This window comes from Cryptotermes secundus, unplaced genomic scaffold, assembly GCF_002891405.2.
Source record: "Cryptotermes secundus unplaced genomic scaffold, Csec_1.0 scaffold1863, whole genome shotgun sequence".
NCBI classification, from domain to species: domain Eukaryota; kingdom Metazoa; phylum Arthropoda; class Insecta; order Blattodea; family Kalotermitidae; genus Cryptotermes; species Cryptotermes secundus.
Window position 1 is genome coordinate 475788 of NW_019725440.1, and position 19774 is coordinate 495561.

Here is a 19774-nt window from a genome sequence, read left to right on the forward strand (position 1 = left end):
TTGCCTTTGTACCTTGTCATGTCACCTGTAACTCTCTGTTGAGCTTGTCATGTAGATTCTTGGTCTGCCAGTTAACAACAACTACGTTGTTCCTCAACTGTTTGTCTGTTGTGGCTGATATTCCTTCTTTGAATTCACTCTAGACAGCCCTGATGACAGTTACTTTGCATATGGTTCATCATATCACCTTTCAGTTCTTCTTGGATACTGTTTGCCCTGTTCTGAGTTTTTGGCCAGCATTATGTCCTTTCTGAGATATTTGGCAGCCACAATTTTGTCTTGGCATGTGAACTCATTTCACTGCTCCAAAATAGCTTGCAATGCTGAATCCATCTTTGATGTAACTTGACACCAGCTGTATTATCATTATTTGAAGGAACTGCTGTTTCACCATTAGCAGCCACTTATGGTCTTAATGTCATTTCTTTGTACACCCATTGTTTCACAGTAACTCCACTGCTCAGTCACTCCACTCTTTTCTTTCCTGTTGGCACTAAACAGAACTGAAAATGATGTAGTACTCTAACTATCTTTCTACCTTACTAGAGGACTGCATTCACTACTTCACAACTGCTTCTGACCTGGGCTCAAATGAACTGAACTCTCACACAGGCTGTACAGCTACTTTATGGATGGAGTCACCTTTCTAGAAATTTCTTCTGAGTGCTTGATCACAACTTCGAGCAGTTTCCAGAATGCAGCACAAGGTGAGAAAAAGGTATCTCAATATTAAGATTGAAGGAGTTGGCATGTGCAGGCCTGGTTAAGCACCCCCCACCCCCCCCCCNTTTGTGCTTCTGTGCAGTGCAGTATCTACTCGTACTCTTCTGAGTGGCTTTGCCAACAAGTTAGAGGCTCTATACTAGGTAGTAGTAATCTGGTTATCATACCTCTGGCCCTGTAGCATATGCTGGTTTTGTGGTGTTTTCTTGGAAGTGTGACTGAGAGTGAAATATGACTGTCTAAAGCTGTGACAATACTATTCATTCTGTGGGGGAGGGAAATACTAATCTTTCTGTACTTCCATTCTTAAGTGTCTGTGCTGGTTCTGATTTGTTATATGAATTATAAAAAAATAGCCATGGTATAAAAATAAATACATAAACTAATTAATCATTCCATATGACATACTGCAAAATGTTCTTATGGTGAACAGAACAGTGCCCCACTTCCACATCACTAATCCATGAACCTTATTTTAACTAGCTCCATTCCCCAGCTTGTGCAGATGGAGGAAAGACAACATTTATACTGTTAACTTACTCTGTGAGCAACAGACTTACATCTGAAGTGAATGAATACCAAGACCAATGAGATATGCATGACTGAAAGAAACACTTTTGAAAAATATGTGTACATTACTAAAAACTGGAATACAACCTTCTGCTCTTGTCTGAAGGTTATGCTTTTCTTGTGGGTTACTTTTATGATGCTGTCAGTGTCTCTGACTACATCTCATCAGACAGACAGGTGATCAGTGAACAATGAAATGTAAAGGACTTGGAAAGAAATGCATGTGGCCTAATTCAGGAACTATACCAGCAATTTTCTGGAAGGACTGAGATAAATGATGGAGAAGGTTAGGTGGGATAGCTGGTAATCTGGCTGAAATCTGAACCATGGCCATCCCAAACATAAGGGTGGCCTGTTACTGCTACACCAACTTGCCCAGTGAACCCTGCATTTTATGATCTGATTACAGTTCACGAAATGTGGAGCTAACTCTAGTATAACATTCACAATCTGGCGTAATTCTCGTGTCCAGTACATATGGCAAAAATAAAATGAAACTAGGCTTGTTGATTCCTTAACAAACCTCCTTCTCTTCTTAGTTTCCCAGTCATTCAGAATAAGAACAAAAATATGACAATACTTACACAATATCAGGAATAGAAATCTTCATGATTTCTCTACTAGCCACCTTCCTAGAATTTGCCAACAGCCAAATAACTGTGAATCTTCCATTTGGCTTGCGGCATAGCAGTTCATAGGAATAGAACATGTTTCAAATTATCCAGATCCCTGAAATAAAATGAATATATAACACTACTGTTCAACTTTGTATATTATATATATGGATAAATACCGTCTTAAGTGCAACAAATTTTATTGTAATTTTTACTTCTTTTCCTCCTCCACACTACATGTTTCGGCCCTAAATGGCCATCATCAGGTGTGTATCACTCACGTAGCTGTTACACTGCTTGTTAAAATTTAAAATTACCAGTCTTTCTAATTGTATAAAATCTTTGTTAATCTACACGCGTCGATTTGATTTTTAAATTAGCACTTTTTAAAACTTAATTCAAGTTAAAATGTCTATAAGATCTCTGTTCTTTCTTTTTCAAATTTTAACTAAAAATGTGGTGTTGGAGAAGATCAGTTGGACCAATTATGTGAGAAATGAAGAAGTGCTATTTAGAGTCAGTGAGCAGAGGAATATCCTACAAGAAATAAGAAAATGGAAGGATAATTGGATTGGACGTATCTTACGCAGTAACTGCCTTCTAAAAGAAGTTACTGAAGGAAAGATAAAGGGGCGGACAGAAGTGACCGGAAGACGAGGAAGAGGATGTTCAGAAAGCATTAGACAATAAGTGTTTTGCTTTGGGTATTTTTGGATCTTTCCAAGGCTTTCGATGTGATAAACCACAAATTACTGTTGGCTAAATTGGAACTTTATGGGTTTAGAGGAATTTCACTCTCTTTGATGAGATCATATCTTACGGGTAGATCCCAGTTTGTAGAAATTGACCATGTTGATGCCAAGTCTCCAAATCAAAAATCATTCTCCTCTTCGTGTAAGGAAATAAAGTACGGTGTTCCTCAGTGTTCGGTTCTGGGACCTCTTTTGTTTTTAATGTTTATAAACGATTTGCCTAAAGCTGTTCATGAAGCGAAAGTTGTTTTATTTGCAGATGACACCGATATACTAATTATTGACAAAAATCTTAAATCTTTAAATGATAAAACTGTAGTTTCTATGCATCAATTAGAAAATTGGTTTGCGGTAAATAATCTTATTATTAATATTGAAAAGACAAAAGCACTCTTTATTCAGGGACGTGGTCTCCGTCAAATTGATAAACCGGAACTTTATTTGAATAATAAGAAAATAACATACACAGCTAATTTAAAATTTTTAGGTATATATATTACAGAGAATTTAAGTTGGTCCTCTCACATTCACCATTTAGTTCAAAAATTAAACAAAACCATCTATCTTATCAAATCCTTACAAGATTTGGTCAGTCTTCCAATTTTGAGAAGTGTGTATTTTGCGAAATTTGAATCTTTATTGAGATATGGTATTATTTTTTGGGGCTGTGTTCAAAAGGACATTCAAACTGTATTTAAAATCCAAAAAAAATGTTTAAGACTGATCAAAAGAGTCAATAACAGGATATCGTGTAGAGAATTTTTTGGTGAATTTAAAATTTTAACCTTAACTTCATTGTATATCTTTGAGACGTTGTGTTTTTTAAGGAAAAATAGGATATATAACATCTCATATTCAGACGTGCACGGTTATAACACAGTACATAAGCAGAATTTGTATGTCCAACCATGTAACCCCTCACGTTGTAAAAGGAGTGTGATTAACATGGGAATAAGATTGTATAATAACTTGACCTCTCAAATAAGAAGTATTCAAGAGTTCAAGGTTTTTAAGCATCAATTAAAGGATTACTTGTTGTGCAAAGCTTTTTATTCCCTTCAAGAATATTTTTACAAGAATTAGCTTAATAATAGAACAAAGATACTTAGGTAATTTATTTTAGCCATTGCATGTAATTTATAGTTTAGCTTTTGTTGCCTTATTATACTCATCCACTGTTTTATCATATTTAAAGGACTTATTATGTTATTTTTCTACGGTTTTTTTATATTATTAGTCATTTGATGTGATGTTTAATCTCATATATTTTTTAAAAACTGACTTGTCCAATTGTACATAATGTAACAGTTATGGATGTTAAATAAATCAATCAATCAAGAAGATGTAAGAAGATGCTGGATGACCTTGGGGACAGAAGAGGATATTCTCATTTGAAGGAGAAAGCTCTAGATTGCATTAAGTGGAGGAACTGTTTTGGAAGAGACTGTGGACCTGTCGTCTTGACAGATTACTGATGAATGAATGAATCCATAATTTAGAGCTATATAAGAGTAATCCATCAGCATCAGGTTGCATCTTCTACAACAAATTGCCCAACAACATAAAGCAAATAGGTAACAACATCCAGTTTAAAAAGGAACTGAGGAAGTTATTAACTGATGCTGTTATTCAGTTGAGGACCGCATCAATGAGGAATTCTGTAATAATGGCTACTGATAAGCAGATATGTAGAAACAATTTAATATAATTATGCTTCTTCTTAAAACTCTTACTGTTTAATTTCTAATAAGCTATATTTCTAATAAGTTAGTGCTATCAATTTAATGCTTCTATTGTTATATTCCTAATAAGTTAACATATATTATCATTAAAGTAATTTCTATAATGTATAACTTCGACGAGCATACTCTATATCAATGTATTTTGATCTCCAGGATAAATAAAAGAAAAACAGAATTCTTCCATATATCAATTAGCTGCCACTAGAAATAACAGAGACTGAAACTGATGTCCCTTTCATAAGGTGTGATACTGTTGGAAATGGGCTGTGTCATAGAATTTCCCTCTGTTGTGTGTCACACATCACAACCACAGGGTACTACATTCACAGAAAACACACTTTACTTTCTTCAGCATGGTCTGTCTCCAACAATATCAGACAATAAGGGTGACTAGGAGTACCCTCTACAAATGGAAGTAACACACAGAAGCACCTAGTAACATACATCAACAAGAACGATAGCTCTGATCAAAATCCAAGCTCTCTTCAAAAACACTAAAGAGTGTTCTTTCACCAGAATAAGTGTTATGCCTAGGGAGAATGCTTCAGGTCCATCAATAACTCCACTCCATCACCCTCACTTACTTACTTACTTACTTACTTACTTACTCACTCATGGAGCTGAGCCACCAATTCTGCAGCTACTCTAGAATTTCCCAGCATGTTATGGAACCCGAATGTTCACTATCATGTACACAAGAGTCCTCCACTGGTCCCTATCCTGAGCTAGATCAATCCAATCCATACTATCCCATCCTATCTCTCTAAGATCCATTTTAGTACTGACCACCCACCTACGCCTTGGTCTTCCCAGTGGTCTCCTTCATTCTGGCTTTTCCACCAATATCCTATATGCATTCCTTGTCTCCCCCATCCGTGCTACATGTCCTGCCCATATCATCCTCCTTCACTTAATCATTCTAATTATACTTGGAGAAGAGTACAAGTTATGAAGCTCCTCATTATGCAGTTTTCTCCAACCGCCTGTCACTTCATCTTTCTTCGGTCCAAATATTCTCCACAACACCCTGTTCTCAAACACCCTTGGCCTATGTTCCTCCCTTAATGTCAGAGACCAAGTTTCACACCCATACAGAACCAGAGGCAAAATTACAGTTTTGCATATTCCAATTTTTATGTCTTTAGACAGCAGACGAGAAGACAAAAGGTTCCGGACTGTATTGTAGCAAGTATTACACAAGTTCAATCTCCTCTTAATTTCCTCCTGAATCAGGTTTTGATTTCTTATAGTTGTTCCTAAATATCTGAACTGTGCCACATTTTCAAAACATCTGTTTCCTATCTTTATGTCCTGAGTTTGCCCTGCATTTTGGTGATGAGACAGTAACATATACTTAGTTTGTATACTTAGTGTGTTTACTTCTAGACCAATCTCTTTACTTGTGTCAATTAAAGTTTGTGTGTTTTTCTTTATTGTATCTACATTATCACCCAGTAGATTCACATCACTGGCATAGACCAACAGCTGATGTGCCCGCTTAACTTCAGTCCCACCTGGTTTTCCTGGACCTTCTTAACCCTTTCACTGCTAGTATGCTAAGTAACTCTCAGTACCCTCTATGCTGAATTATTTTTTAATAAATCTTTTATAAATAATTTAAGTGCAAAGTATTAAAATTTGTGATAAAATGTAATTAATCTTACCTCAGACAGGGAACAGGCATCATAAGTTGCAAAAATATTAAATTATTCAGTATTTTTCACAGGGGAAAAATCCATTTAAATCAGGGTTGTCCAAGACGGCCAAAAAGTACATAATTCACTATCCTAGTCTTATCACTATGTCACATGTTGACCAAAGTCCACAACTTAGTTAAAACTATTATGGAAAGCACTGCGCACTATACAAAGCCATTCTTACTAGCCCTGTGAAATACCCGCTCCACATGACCTCGGAGCACGTGACTCACTGTGCAGATGCAATCTTTTACATTTCCTAAGCTAGACAGCAGAAGAATGCAGCCATTGAAATGAATGATGCTTCATTACGTTCCCAACAGATGACTCTGTGCACCCACCAAGTTTGAATGAGATTGGTGCAAAGAAACCTGAGATTTGAAACTCAAAATTTGCAATATGAGTTCTGTCGATTACAGCAAGGACGGCCATGTTTTTCAGAGATCGACATATGTCGACCGCAGCAGGGTAAGGGTTAATGGCATATTCTAAAGTAAAATTGAAAAGGAGTCGCGATAAAGCATCTTCTTGTTTTAGACCATTCTGGATAGGAAATTTATCAGACAAATGTTTACCTACACAGATTTTAATATACGTTTTCTTTAAACAGATTTTAATCAACCTAACCAGTTTCATGGGAATACCAAAATCTATTAGAATATTGTATAATACTTCCCTCCTAACTGAATCATAGGCTTTCTTTAAGTCTATGAATAGCTGATGTACTGTCTCATCGTACTTCCATTTTTTCTTCAATTTGACGAATGCAAAAGATGTGATCTATAGCTGGTCTGTTATATCAAAACCCACATTGATGATCCCAATAATTTCATCTATATATGGACTTAACCTTGACAGAAGAATATTGGATTAAATTTTGTATGAAGTTGATAGCAGTGATATCCCCGATAATTGCAACAGTCAGTTCTATCACCCTTCTTGTGAACTGGTACAATAATAGACTCCTTCAGGCAATTTTTCCTTATGCCAAATAGAAGTAATTAGATTGTGGATCTTAGAATATAATATTTCTCCTCTCGCTTGAATAAGTTCTGCCAGAATTTGATCTCTACCTGGCGATTTATAGTTTCAATTTTGCAATAGCACTTTCAACCTCAAAAGGGCTGGCATCAGGTATTAACGGCTCAGCTGTTTTCATTTCTACCTTCCTAACATCACTGACCCTATTTACATTCAATAAGTGAGAGAAGTAGCTCCTCCACCTATTCAAAATGTTGTGGGAATCTGCAAGCAGATCACCATTCTCATCCTTCACTAAGTTAATGCTAGGCTGGTAACCCCTCTTAAAGTCATTTATTCCTCTATACATGTCTTTAATGTTCTTGTTCTTACTGTTCATTGCAAGCTCATCCATTTTGTCTTTCAGATATTCCCTCTTTAGTTCCTGAAATGCCTGCTGGTTTCACATCTTATATCATTCAGATTATCCCCATTTAACTCGCTTGGATCTTGTAACCATTGCAATTTGGTCTGCTTTCTTTGATCTAATAATTCTGAGCATCATTCATCCACCATGGCTTATGCTTCTTCGGTTCATAATCACCTAGACCAGCGTTGGCCAACCTAATACATCTCGAGGGCCAAATTTAGTTTATAGAACACCATCAGGGGCCAAATACAGTGTTTCTTTCAGAAGAGTGGTCGGGGAGTATTGCCCCCCAAACTGAATCAGTCACAACCCGTGTAAAAACAAGTGCATTTAAACCTACGTATTTAAATTTTACGTTGCACCAATAATATTAAGCCGATATTGAAAATTTCACCAATCAATTTTATTGCCTTCTATCACTTCTACCCCCAGAGCATTTTTTCTTAAAGAAACACTGGCCAGATCATGCCTTATGTTTAGTTTTATATATGCCGGGGAAAAATGCAATTATAATTTAAGAAAGAAAAATAAAATGCCTTGAAATTTGCAATTACTTACCATAAAACAGCACAAATTCCTCTTTCAGCAGGGATGAGCACAAAAGACTTTCAATCATAGTTTTTATGGTCTAATGATTATACCTAAATCCTCATATACACACTGTTTTAATGAGAGCACTGTGGTTTCATAAAACTGGAAACCAATGATATAAAATCCACTTCTAATTGTGAGGTTGCCACTCGAAGAATATGTGATAACACGACATCTGAAAGTCTGTTCCTGTTCTTAGACTTTACATGCTTCAGCGATGAAAACGCTGTCTCGCATATGTAAGTACTTGCAAAAACAGAGCAAAGTTTGAGAGCCCAATTTCGTAACAGTGGGTAACGTTCTGGTGAAAGCAGTTTCCAAAAGTCAATTCCAGTAACCTGAGATGTGTTTAAGGATGGGTCACATTGAAGTTCACAAAGCTCTAATTGCAGATGACCTGGCTGAGATTCTATATCACAATGTATAGGATTACTGAATAAAGAAATATCAGGTCGAAAGCTTTCAAAATCGTTAAATCGTCGGTCGAACTCTGAAGACAAATCTTCAATAATTTCAGTGTAGTCCCTAAACTCCAAGTCTTCTTCTTCTTCTTCTTCTGAGAGTTTCCGACAGCAAGGGAAATGTAGAAGGTTATTTTTGTCCAATGCAGACTTAAATAAATGTAGCTTTTTACGGAAACTGTCAACAAAGCCAACCATCTGACATATTGTCTGCTTCTTGCCTTGCAATTGCAGATTCAGGACATTCAAGTGTTGAGTGATATCAGTGAGAAAGGCCAAGTTTCTCAAGAATTCGACGTCTTCGAGATCATTCTGCAGTTCAGCAGAATTCGTAACCTCTTCTCTTAGGAATGTTGCTATTTCATGACGGAGTTCAAAGAACCGTACCAGACATTTCCCACGGCTTAACCATCTTACTTCAGTGTGCAGAAGCAGGTCCCCGTAAGCAGAATCCATTTCTTCCAAGAGGGTCAGAAATTTTCTGTGAGTGAGTGATCGATTTCCTCCTCTGATCAAATTAGTAATTTTTGTGACAGTAGCCATGGTGGTAGACAGTTTAATTGATTTGGCACATAGAGCCTCCTGATGTATAATACAATGCAAGGTAGGTACAGTAATTTGATTCTGTCTTAAAAATCCAACAAAACCGCTTATTGTCCCTGTCATTGATTTAGCGCCATCTGTTACTATGGAGGACAATTTTTCAAAACCACCGAATTCCTCCACTGCACTCTTAACAGCGTTAAAAATATCGACACCTCTAGTTGTGCTGTGTAAAGAGCACACTTTTAACAACTCTTCGAAAATTGTAAAATCTTCCTTAATTGCACGAACAAATATCAGCAACTGATTAGTATCCGAAACATCTATGCTTTCGTCGAGAGCAATTGAGAAATAGGAACAATTAGCGATAATGTCTTTCACATTATTAGATATCTGGTTGCTAATATCTTCCAGCCTCCTAGTAACAGTCTGTTTTGAAAGGGGCACTGTTTGAAATTTGTTTCCTACCTTATTTTCATTGAAAGCTTCTGCCATCTTTATCGCACAGTTCTTAATTAATTCACCATCACTTAACGCTTTTTTAGCTTTCATTAATTCATATGTCACGAAATAAGAAGCCAGCAAAGCTTCTTCTTGTTGTTTTGTTTCATTGGTAAAAAGAGATTTCTGCTGGAAAAGTTTTTTCTTTAACTGATCGCAGACTACTTTCCTTGATTCACAAGAGTGTTTTCCGAACTTCTGTTTATGATTTGTCATGTAATGCCTCTTTAGGTTGTACTCCTTTAAAACTGCTAGCACTTGAAAACATACTAAACACTGTGGCTTGTGGTCTTTATTTAATATAAAAAAAGTCATGTTCCCACTCAGATTTGAACACCCTATTTTCACTATCAACTTTTCTCAATTTACTATTTCACATGCTGTATCACTTACAATAACTTAAAACACAATTTTAATTGAAAAGCAGTTCTACACTCACACTCCATAATCACACTTCACTTTCTAAAATCGCACTAACTGGGAGACATTTCTGCTAAAACTGGCACTTAACAAAGGCCAGGATGCCGAGAGAAACGGTGAACATCCCATCCCCGTGAGCAAGCTGGGAATGGTTACTATTTTTAAGGTGTCATACATCCTTCACCACTACGGTCTTCCCTTCAGTGTCATCTCCCTACAGAAGTAGGGTTGGGGGACTTGGAATTTCCATGACATGAACACAGTTATTAGAAAACAGTTTGAACTGTCCAACTCGGTAAGAACGTATACAGTCAACTGCAAAATGCTGTAAGCTAATGAAATGTCCTATTAAAAACTGAATTCTATGCCAATACAGCTGTGAAATTAAGATTTTTGAAAATAAACCTGAGACTTGGCGGGGGGCCAGAGTAAATTAAGTCGCGGGCCGGATACTGCCCGCGGGCTGCCAGTTGGCCATCGCTGACCTAGACTCTCCTTGGCAGAAATGTTGATATTTTCTCTCATAGTTTCCCAAGCTTTATTTAATATCCACCTCAGTTTCCAAGTTTTCCAAAGCCGTGAACCTATTTGAGATTTCAACACAATACTGCTCTTTACCCTCTACCTCATTTAATTTCTTGAGATTGAACCTCTCCATATGAACTCTGTGTGTTGTTTGTTTGTTCACTGCCAGTCTTTCCCTAACCTCTGCCACCACCAGGTAGTGGTCAGTGTCACAATCTGCAGCCCTGAATGATGGGACATCAAGTATATTTGAGTGCCGTCTCCTATCTATCAAAATAAGGTCTATTTGATTGTGTATCTTCCCATCTGGAGATGTCCAAGTAAATTTATGGATGTTACAATGTGGGAACCTTGTACTTTTGAGAGTAAGATTTTTTGATGTGGCAAAGTTTACTACTCGAACTCCATTATCATTACTAATGCCATACAAACTCTCATTCCCAATCGTTGATTTGAAAATGTCTTCCCTCCCTACTTTGGCATTGAAATCTCCTAACAAAATTTTCATAGGGTACTTGGGGAATTTATGAAATACATGTTCTAGTTCTTCATAGAATCTATCCTTTATGTCATCAATTTTATCTTCTGTTTGGTCGTGAACATACAGAACAATATCACACCAGTGACCTTTTAGTATTATATATGATATCCTATCACTAACGAGCTCTACCCTCTTAACTGCTGATACGATTCTCTTATGTATGAAAAACCTGTACCTAATTCATGATTTTCATTCCCCTTTCCAGAGAAAAATGTATAGTCTCCTGTTGGTGCGATGTCACCTCCATTCCATCTGACCTCCTCTACTCCCGCTAAATCTAATTTATATTTTAAGATTTTTTCTGCCACTACCCTGAGCAAACCTGCCCTATACAAACTTATTCCAAGTGCCAAATCTCATATCCATTTTCTTTAGCTTAGGTCGTTTATCTAAGGAATCTGTCCAGGTCCGAGGCTTTGTGTTCATTTTCATAATATTATTATTTTTTACAGTGATGAATTATTAGCCCCACGATCAACCCCCAAGCTGGAAGACCACCCCTTGTTGGCTGTCTGCGAATGCGTATTAGATATATTCGCAGCTTCCCTCCAAAACTGGAGGGCGTCTCCTCCATCTCCATGGTGACAAGGGACCCACCTATCATGGTCCATCACCCTCACATCATAACCTAATGCATGTACCTCAATTAACCCCCCACCCTGCCCCCACCACACACTCCTTCTTGATCATACATTTTCTTGAATCCTCCAATATCACCTTCTCCCCTTGAATAACACCCAGCCTTTTATAATGATTTTCACCTTAAACTATTCCAGTCTTAATTTTAAAATTTAATATTTGTATGTCTGTCTTAATTCTAAAAATTAATTGGTATATGGTTAATCAGATCTGAATTTAAGTAAAAAATTCTCAGATGTATACTTGCACTGTAATTCTGTGGAATTCCACCATCATTTCTATATTGTGCACATATAATTTGGAAATGGCCTACATGGGGTGAAACATGTTGTGACTGAAATATGAGGTGAAACGTTGTGACTGAAATAATAAAAACATTTATTCTCTGATGGTAACATCTCAGTCAAGGAGGATGAGGTGGCCAGGGCATGTAGCACAAATGGGGCAGAGGAATGTGTATGGGATATTGGTGGGAAAGCCAGAAGGAAAGAGACCACTGGGAACACCAAGATGTAGGTGGGTGAACAATATTAAAATGGATCTTAGAGAGATAGGATGGGATGGTATGTTATGGATTGGATTGATCTGGCTCAGGATAGGGACCAGTGGAGGACTCTTGTGTACACAGTAATGAACATTCGGGTTCCATAAAATGCTGGGAAATTCCTGAGTAGCTGCACAGTTGGCGGCTTCTCAAAAAGGGCTCAGCTCCATGAGTGATGGTAACATCTCAATTTTTATTTGCAAGCACCACGAGCAGGATGTAACACTACAAGATTGCAATAATGCATATAGTCAATTCTCACCTCAACAGTCTCTTAAAAATCAGCTACCCTATTTCATGGGTCACAGGAACTCATGAGTAGGAATTTCATGTAATTCCAAAGTTACTGTTTCACGTAACTTTCCATTTAGAAAATTTTCCTCATTTCTACTATAGTAATAGTTGCATAAAACTTTTATGTTTTTGCATTTATATTTTCCGTTCCTCAAAATTACTTGAACAATATCTGTAACACTGAATTATGCTTAAAATTGATAGGAAACATTGATCAATGACACAAATCTTCTTTTAAATTAAATGTCATATAACAGGAAAACTAACCAAACTGTTATACACATAAAATCTCTGTTACACTTCATGTTACATTTCCACACAGTTGCATTGTGATGAATAACTATGGTCAAGGTTCTGAAAGCATTTTTATGAACAGTTATAACATTTCACTTACTGCATTATCATGTGGATACCTCTTAAATTTTTGGTACGTCAAAAATATATGGTTTCCCACCATACAATACACTAATTTGAACTTATGTAAGAAGGTAAGGGTACTGTGGGATAAAAACCCATCCTAGGCTGCAGTCTGGTGGACTTAAGCAGCATTTTGTATATTAACCAGATTCTTCCTACTTAAATTGAGCAGAGTACATCCTGAGAAGCTAATTATTTTTTTTATTGCTAGTGGGGTGGGACTATGTCCCTTGCACTATGGCCACTTCTGGCCTATTGTACCAGCCCCAGATGATAGGTGAGGGTGATTGTGGAGCAATTGGTAGAATGAAGATTGGCAGGGGAAACTGAAGTACTCAGAGAAAACCTACCCCAGCGCCACTTCGTCCACCACAAATCCCACCTGACCAGACACGAGATCAAACACGGGCTGCCACGGCGGGAAGCCAGTGATTATTGAGAAGCTAATACATGCTTATCTAGTACAGAATTCTTTGCCTTTCTTGAAGTCTGAATATTCATGGTGTCTGTTCACAAGAGCCCACCACTGTTCCCTATCCTGGGCCAGATGAGTCCACTCTACACCTTACTTCTTCAAATATCATTTTTATGTTGCCATCAAGCCTAACACAATTTTTACAGTCTACATACTTATCTGAGCCAAAATCAGTAACAGCAGCATCTTTGATAACATAAGCCTTACAGCCTGAACACTGTATTTATTATTCTTTTGCTCAATGCAAACACTGAAAACTGACGATTTTATCACTCCCTCATAAATTCACTCAGTACATATCTTCTGGCATAACAATACTCTGAAAACCATCTAAAGGGTTCTGACAATGGCGTATAACACTCAGATGTATTGGGTTTTGGGGCTTTCTTCCGTCGTCCAGTATTCTAGAGATATCCAGCATCACAATGCATGAAGTAACAGGAGCAAAAAACAACACAGAACATGATACACAAATGTATGTAAGAAGAATGCTCACATAAAAGAGGACTGGCATAATTCGCGTGTTTGAGTGCGATGTAGGATGAATCCTGAAAAGTTTTATTATTTAGAATTCATGACATATATGACAAACACAGATTTTAGTCATTTTAGAATGAAGACATCATGGCATGCAGTACAATAGTTTAACGTGCATAAAGACACCTGAGGATGGCACATTAGTGCTGAAACATGTAGTGTGGAAGTGAAGAATAAGGTGAAAAAGTGTATACACTGTAAGACAGTTAGCATAAACCATGGACATGAATCAGTGTAACAGGACGCTAAAATATAACATTTCTACAGATAAGAAAACACGTTTCGCAAACTGGATCTGTTTCCGTCCTCAGATGGGAAAGACACCTACTGAGTTGGGTCCTTTAAAAAGTGACTGTGGACAGTGATCGTAGTTAGCTCTTTCTAAGGGACCCAACTGAGTAATGTCTTGCCACCTCACCTGAGAAAGGAAACAGATCCACTCTGCGAAACGTCGTATTTTCTAATCTCTAGAATATTGGACGATGAAAAAAGTCTAAAATCCCAGTAATTCTGAGTAAGAGAAACTTGTTCAAACTATAGCATGCCCTAAATCTACAAGGTTTATAACATATATTCCAATCTAAATCCGGAATGTGTCCCAGCAAATATTGGCATCGCACTCCTGGTAAAGTTGGTCATATTGTATTCAGTTTCGTCAACAACTTAACTTGGTGACACAAACGTAACCGAGGCCTCATACCACCTGGGGCACTACTGGACTTCTGTAAAACCGGCAGCGCTCTGTAACTACATCTATATTTTATTGCACCTTGGAAACTGAATTATTAATCAATTAAGCAGGTAAAGATGGCCCTGCTTTTACTTACCTGAATCACTTCTGTGCACTTATTTTTTCCACAGCAAATTTAAGTTCTAACAAGTAGATTTTCTCTCTCACAAACACGCCAATTGATAGCCAATCGTATGCATAGAAGTTTCAGATGTTCCAATCAGCATCATCAGTATGTATCTCTACCATCTCTACCTCCACACGACTACCCGCCAAAAAGTCAGGGGTGTCCAAAGTCATACGATTTAAGATGATATCAAAGATAACCGTCTTGTGGGATGTGATACCGTGCAGCTTGGGAATTTAAAGAACCACGCGAGAAAGACATGACCTGAAAATTAAGAACATCGGAGTGGGTTTGTAGAACGCGGCCCTTGAGCTGCAAGAGTTATATAAGACCTGAACAATAATGACTGAGGGAGCAGGGATGCCTTGCTGGTGTTCAGTTTCCGCTTTAGTCATGAGATATTCAGTTCCCATGCCCTCTGTATTCCCGCAGTGTTAGTGAATATATTCAAGGTATAGAAGGAACAACTAATTCATTTTTTAATAGCATAAAAGTTTCGTAGAAACTTGATATTCAGTGGCATCTGCAGTAATATGTCAGAAAGAACAACCATAGTTCTGCATAGACTGCATGTGAGAGTAGGAGTTGTGGCCTATTAAAAGTAAAGCCATCCCTGTAACAGGCTGTGAAGGCCCATTGGGTTGTTAAGGGTTAAGGGTCCCACATTACCTTGACAATCTGCTCAGAGATGGCGGTAAGGTTGTCAGCCATACGCGCCGGCCGCGCTTCACTCCCCAGGAAAATTATTTAATTAATTCCTGGTATTCATTTCTGTCAGAGGCTGAGTAAACCCAAGGGCCTAGCGCGGCCGGAAGGATTATTGAAAAAAATCCAATGACCTCATCAGGACTTGAACCCGCGACCTTCTGGCTTGTAGCCTATTATTATTATTATTATTATTATTATTATTACAAAAAATAAAACTCCGTGGCTTTAGTCAGCAAGCGAACTATACCAAGCGATCGCCGCTTGTCGGCGAAGTTAGTCCCAACTTTAGCAGATGCTGTGGAATGACCAAACAGAAAGTTTTTCGTTTGAAAGCCTCTTGACAACTTTTTCAAAAACTTTCTAAACAATTCGATACATGTATTCAAGTATGGGGGGTGATTACTTTCAATAGAAATGAAACAATTTTTTATTTCCTTGTATTCTTTATTTCTCTTTTCACACCATTCTGGGAACTTCATTGCCAGACCCTGTATTTGATGCAGTATATACACAGATTACATTGAAGCTTGGGATCAACACTATGCCCATGGAGCCCACCCTACACCAATACTTCTAATTTCATACCAGTTCCATGCTGCAAACGTCTTTGAGAATATAACACACTAAGCTAGTCAAATCAAATGTTCATTACTATGCTCTTATGATCCCGCTCTGGGATATTATCCCAAGCCATATCTAAATTTTATGAGAACAGTTTCTTGATGTAATTGTGAATAAGAATCCTCAGCTATTTTAAGGATCAATCATTCCCCTACAGATTCATCAAATAAGAATTTCACTGTTCTATGGAAATCAACAATTTATATAATTATGAATTTATAATTTCACCAGCCTGTGCAAAAGAGATGACAGCATTTAACAGACACCAGGTATGAAAGTTATACCTATCACAAATCTTCCTCCTACCCATTAATTCCACGAGTATGAGAGACACTAATTTACTGCACAGCTTCTGCATGATCACAAGAATACCTGTATCATGTGACTACTTAAGTATAAGTAAGACACACTATAAAGTTTCAATTTCCAGTACTGCAGTATCTGTCATGATTATGAAGAAGGTTTCAGCTGGTACTTTCATACCATTATAAGGTTAAAATAAGAAACTTTCACACTGTTATTTACATTTTATTAGATAAAAACAACAATATACAATTCTCATAATTTTATCAAAATTAACTTAAGATCATTCCAATTCATGCAAGTAGCATCAATCACAAAAATTATTTCTTCTAATTTAACTGGATTGAATCAATCAATAAACCAATCACACCTTCAAGCATCACTTTGTACAACGCTCAGTAAATAAGCAAGTTACAAAATTCTGATATTCAATTCTGATCTCCAACAAACTTTCATTTCAAAATTATGAGTTTGCATTAGGTCCAATCCTGCAGCCAAACCCTTGCACAACATTCACAAACTGGCGACTGTACTGCATACTTCGCTTATCACGGCCAGTCTCGTCTTCTTCTTCTTCTTCTTCTTCGTCTTCTTCTCCTCCTCCTCCTCCTTCACCTCCTCCTCCTCCTCCTCGTGTTTGTCCACCTGAAAAACACAAATGTAAAATTATTATACTACTGTGAGTACAGACCAAGGTATGTATATATGTTATTGTGAATGTGGATAACCAATGTTTAATACTAAACCAGAAGGAAACAGGAGAGTGGGAAGACCAAAGTTAAGATGGGAAGAATGTGTGTGTGGCAGGACATAAGAATTTTGGGTGTAAAGAACTGGAGGAATGTAGCATCGAATAGAGAAGAATGGCGAGCAATCCTGAGGAAGGCCAGGGCTCACAAAGGTCTGTCGTGCCAGTGATGATGATGATGAATGTGGATAACCACAAACTGTACTCATTTAACAAAAAGGCTGGCGAAAGTGCATGATGTAATTACACAAAGACAGATTATGTGCCTTCCTGATATATATGTGGCACTAGAGAATGTCAATAAGGTTTACTGAAATGTTGCAAACTGTTATTTGTCATACACACTCAAGCACAAGATTACTTGATGATCACTGACAAAAGAAAGTCTACCAATGAAACTTTGAATGATGCATTATATCTGAAAAATTAAATAAATGAGTTACATTTTTATTAGCTTAAGATTTATTACTCTTCCTTACCTTGGGGGGGTCTGACCTTTGACTTTACCAGCACGAGCCAAGGAGCCATGCACCTTGCCCCCACCCCCTTCAGAGAAACACTGACATCGATGCTTAAGCATTGCAGGTTGGCTACAAGATCATCCTCATTCAGATATGAATATCTTCCACTGGAATGCTCTCCAACTTAGCTACTTGCTTCCACAAAAGCCAACAGAAAATTTTAAACACCACCACATCTGGTGGGGGGACTGATTTGAAATCTAAATTTAGGGTGAAAAAATAAGGGGGGGGGAAAATTGGTTGAGATTAATTACTCATGTTCTTCAGTGCTGTATCAACTACAAGCATGATGGCACAACTGTGAATGATGAATCAGAAATGACAAGGCAGGAAACAATTATAGTCTCAGCCTCTCACTGTGAAGCATGTTCATCCTCTGCAATCATCTCAGAGCCTGCTGCACATCACCAAACGGCTCTGGTGGAACCAAGACACTGATCCAGCCTACCCAGGCCACCAATATTTGGACTGAGAGCACAACTGACAAGCCCATAGGTCAGCAGCAGAAACCAGAACTGCTCCACACTCCTGACACCAGCACAACAATTCATATTCATGCACAAATGGAAAAGCTTCCAACTTCACAACCTAAACATGAAACCCAGTTCCTATGCAAGGCGTCCATGAGATTTTTGAGAAGAATGTTCAAACCCAGCACTGATTTTATCCAGTTTCTCTTCTGTGAGTTCTCACAATGTATGTATGTATGTATATTGCATGTATGTACACATTCTCTATAAGTCAAAAGTTTGGGATCGAACGAGATGGTGGGGAGGTAACGGTCTAGAATTTTATTCGGAAGCTGCTCGGTTGGTTAGCCTGTTTTTTTTTGACTTGATCATTTCACTTATACTTGGCAAAGAGTACAACTTATGAAGCGCCACATTATGCAACTTTCTGAAACTCCTAACATTTCATCCCTATTCAGTCCAAATATGGAAAAGTCCACAGGTTTCTTTGTACTTTAAGTAACTTCAAGTGGCAGCGACAATGGTTAAGTGTCGGGTGTTTTAGTATGACCCAGAAACAGAAGACCAGTAAGACACAGGAGAGAACTGTATGCACACCAGGCATGCCCAAGCAATCAGTGAAAATCGATGATTACATACCACTTTGGCTGCAATTCCCCAGGTATAACTCAATTTATCAAATAATTTGCATAGTTTTTCAATTGTTTCCTTATAGTCTGTACATACACAAAAGCGTGTCATGCGTCGCACCAGGATTTGGAAAGTATTCTGTGAAAAAAACACAATGACTTCAACTCATTTTTTAAAAAAAATTATTAGATTCAGAGCTTTCTTAGCACTACATACCTGACTGGAAGTCCGTGTACATGGCTGAGTAGCATGCAGCTGTGAATTCAGCACCATATCATTCAGGTGCGCTGGCTGTGAAAATGACAATGTCCCCTCTTCTTCCTGCATAGCTGTAGCAACACTCTCAACTGGTACACAGGGCTGCTCTAACCTTGGTTCTGGCTGAGATCTACTCAGTCTGGCCACTGAGTCATCCAAAGCCTAGCCATCATGTGCTGCGCCAGGGGGAGAGAATGTAAATACTTCACTCCCACAGCAAAAGCGCTTGTTCTGCTGCTCATCTCTTGGTGAATCAATGCCCATTTTTGGTGATGCTGAAACACAATTCTCTCAATGAAGTTAAATATTAAAATTTTGCAGTCACTTATGATACAGAGTAACTGGAGACAGAGCGGCCTCCGTCGTCTGGGGCTAACGTTCCCACCTCATGACTCAAGGTACATGGGTTCAAACCCGGCAGAGGTCCTGGAATTTTTAAGGGCAGAAAAAATTCAGGGAACAAGTCCTCCAGGAGGGACTTTAAACCATGGGTCCCGTGTCATAGATTTACGGCACGTAAAAGAACCTCATGTCTCTAGGAGACCTCTGAGCTAAATTAAGCAAATTTTTCCACCCAAGTAGTTTCCAATGCCTCCGGTAGATGGGGAAAGTATTAGGAACCACTGCCAGATGAGGACCGAAACCTCGCTGACAGAAAGGGACTAATTATCAGATACCACTG

At 38.0% G+C, this 19774-nt stretch overlaps 2 protein-coding genes across 10 annotated transcripts in view; both read right to left on the bottom strand.

Moving 5' to 3' along the window:
* Positions 1–14971, bottom strand: part of LOC111863446 — a 75257-nt gene extending 60286 nt beyond the window's left edge. Inside the window, exons 1-2 of the mRNA XM_023849789.2 lie at positions 14804–14971; positions 1878–2022 (exon numbers count right to left, since the gene is read on the bottom strand). Of these exons, the coding sequence (XP_023705557.1) occupies positions 1878–2002 (125 nt within the window). The 5' untranslated portion in view covers positions 2003–2022; positions 14804–14971. The remainder of the gene's footprint in view (positions 1–1877; positions 2023–14803) is intronic.
* A 1703-nt stretch (positions 14972–16674) lies between these two features.
* LOC111863443 overlaps positions 16675–19774 on the bottom strand; it is a 10747-nt gene continuing 7647 nt past the window's right edge. For 7 of the 9 annotated variants that reach the window (XM_023849783.2, XM_023849784.2, XM_023849782.2 and 4 more), the window contains 2 exons: positions 19051–19367; positions 17681–18972 (listed from right to left, as the gene is read on the bottom strand). In XM_023849783.2, the coding sequence (XP_023705551.1) occupies positions 19255–19367 (113 nt within the window). In that variant the 3' untranslated portion in view covers positions 17681–18972; positions 19051–19254. Of the gene's footprint in view, positions 17111–17680; positions 18973–19050; positions 19368–19774 lie in introns of those variants that run through there. The other 2 variants (XM_023849778.1, XM_023849779.2) reach the window with 2 other exon arrangements.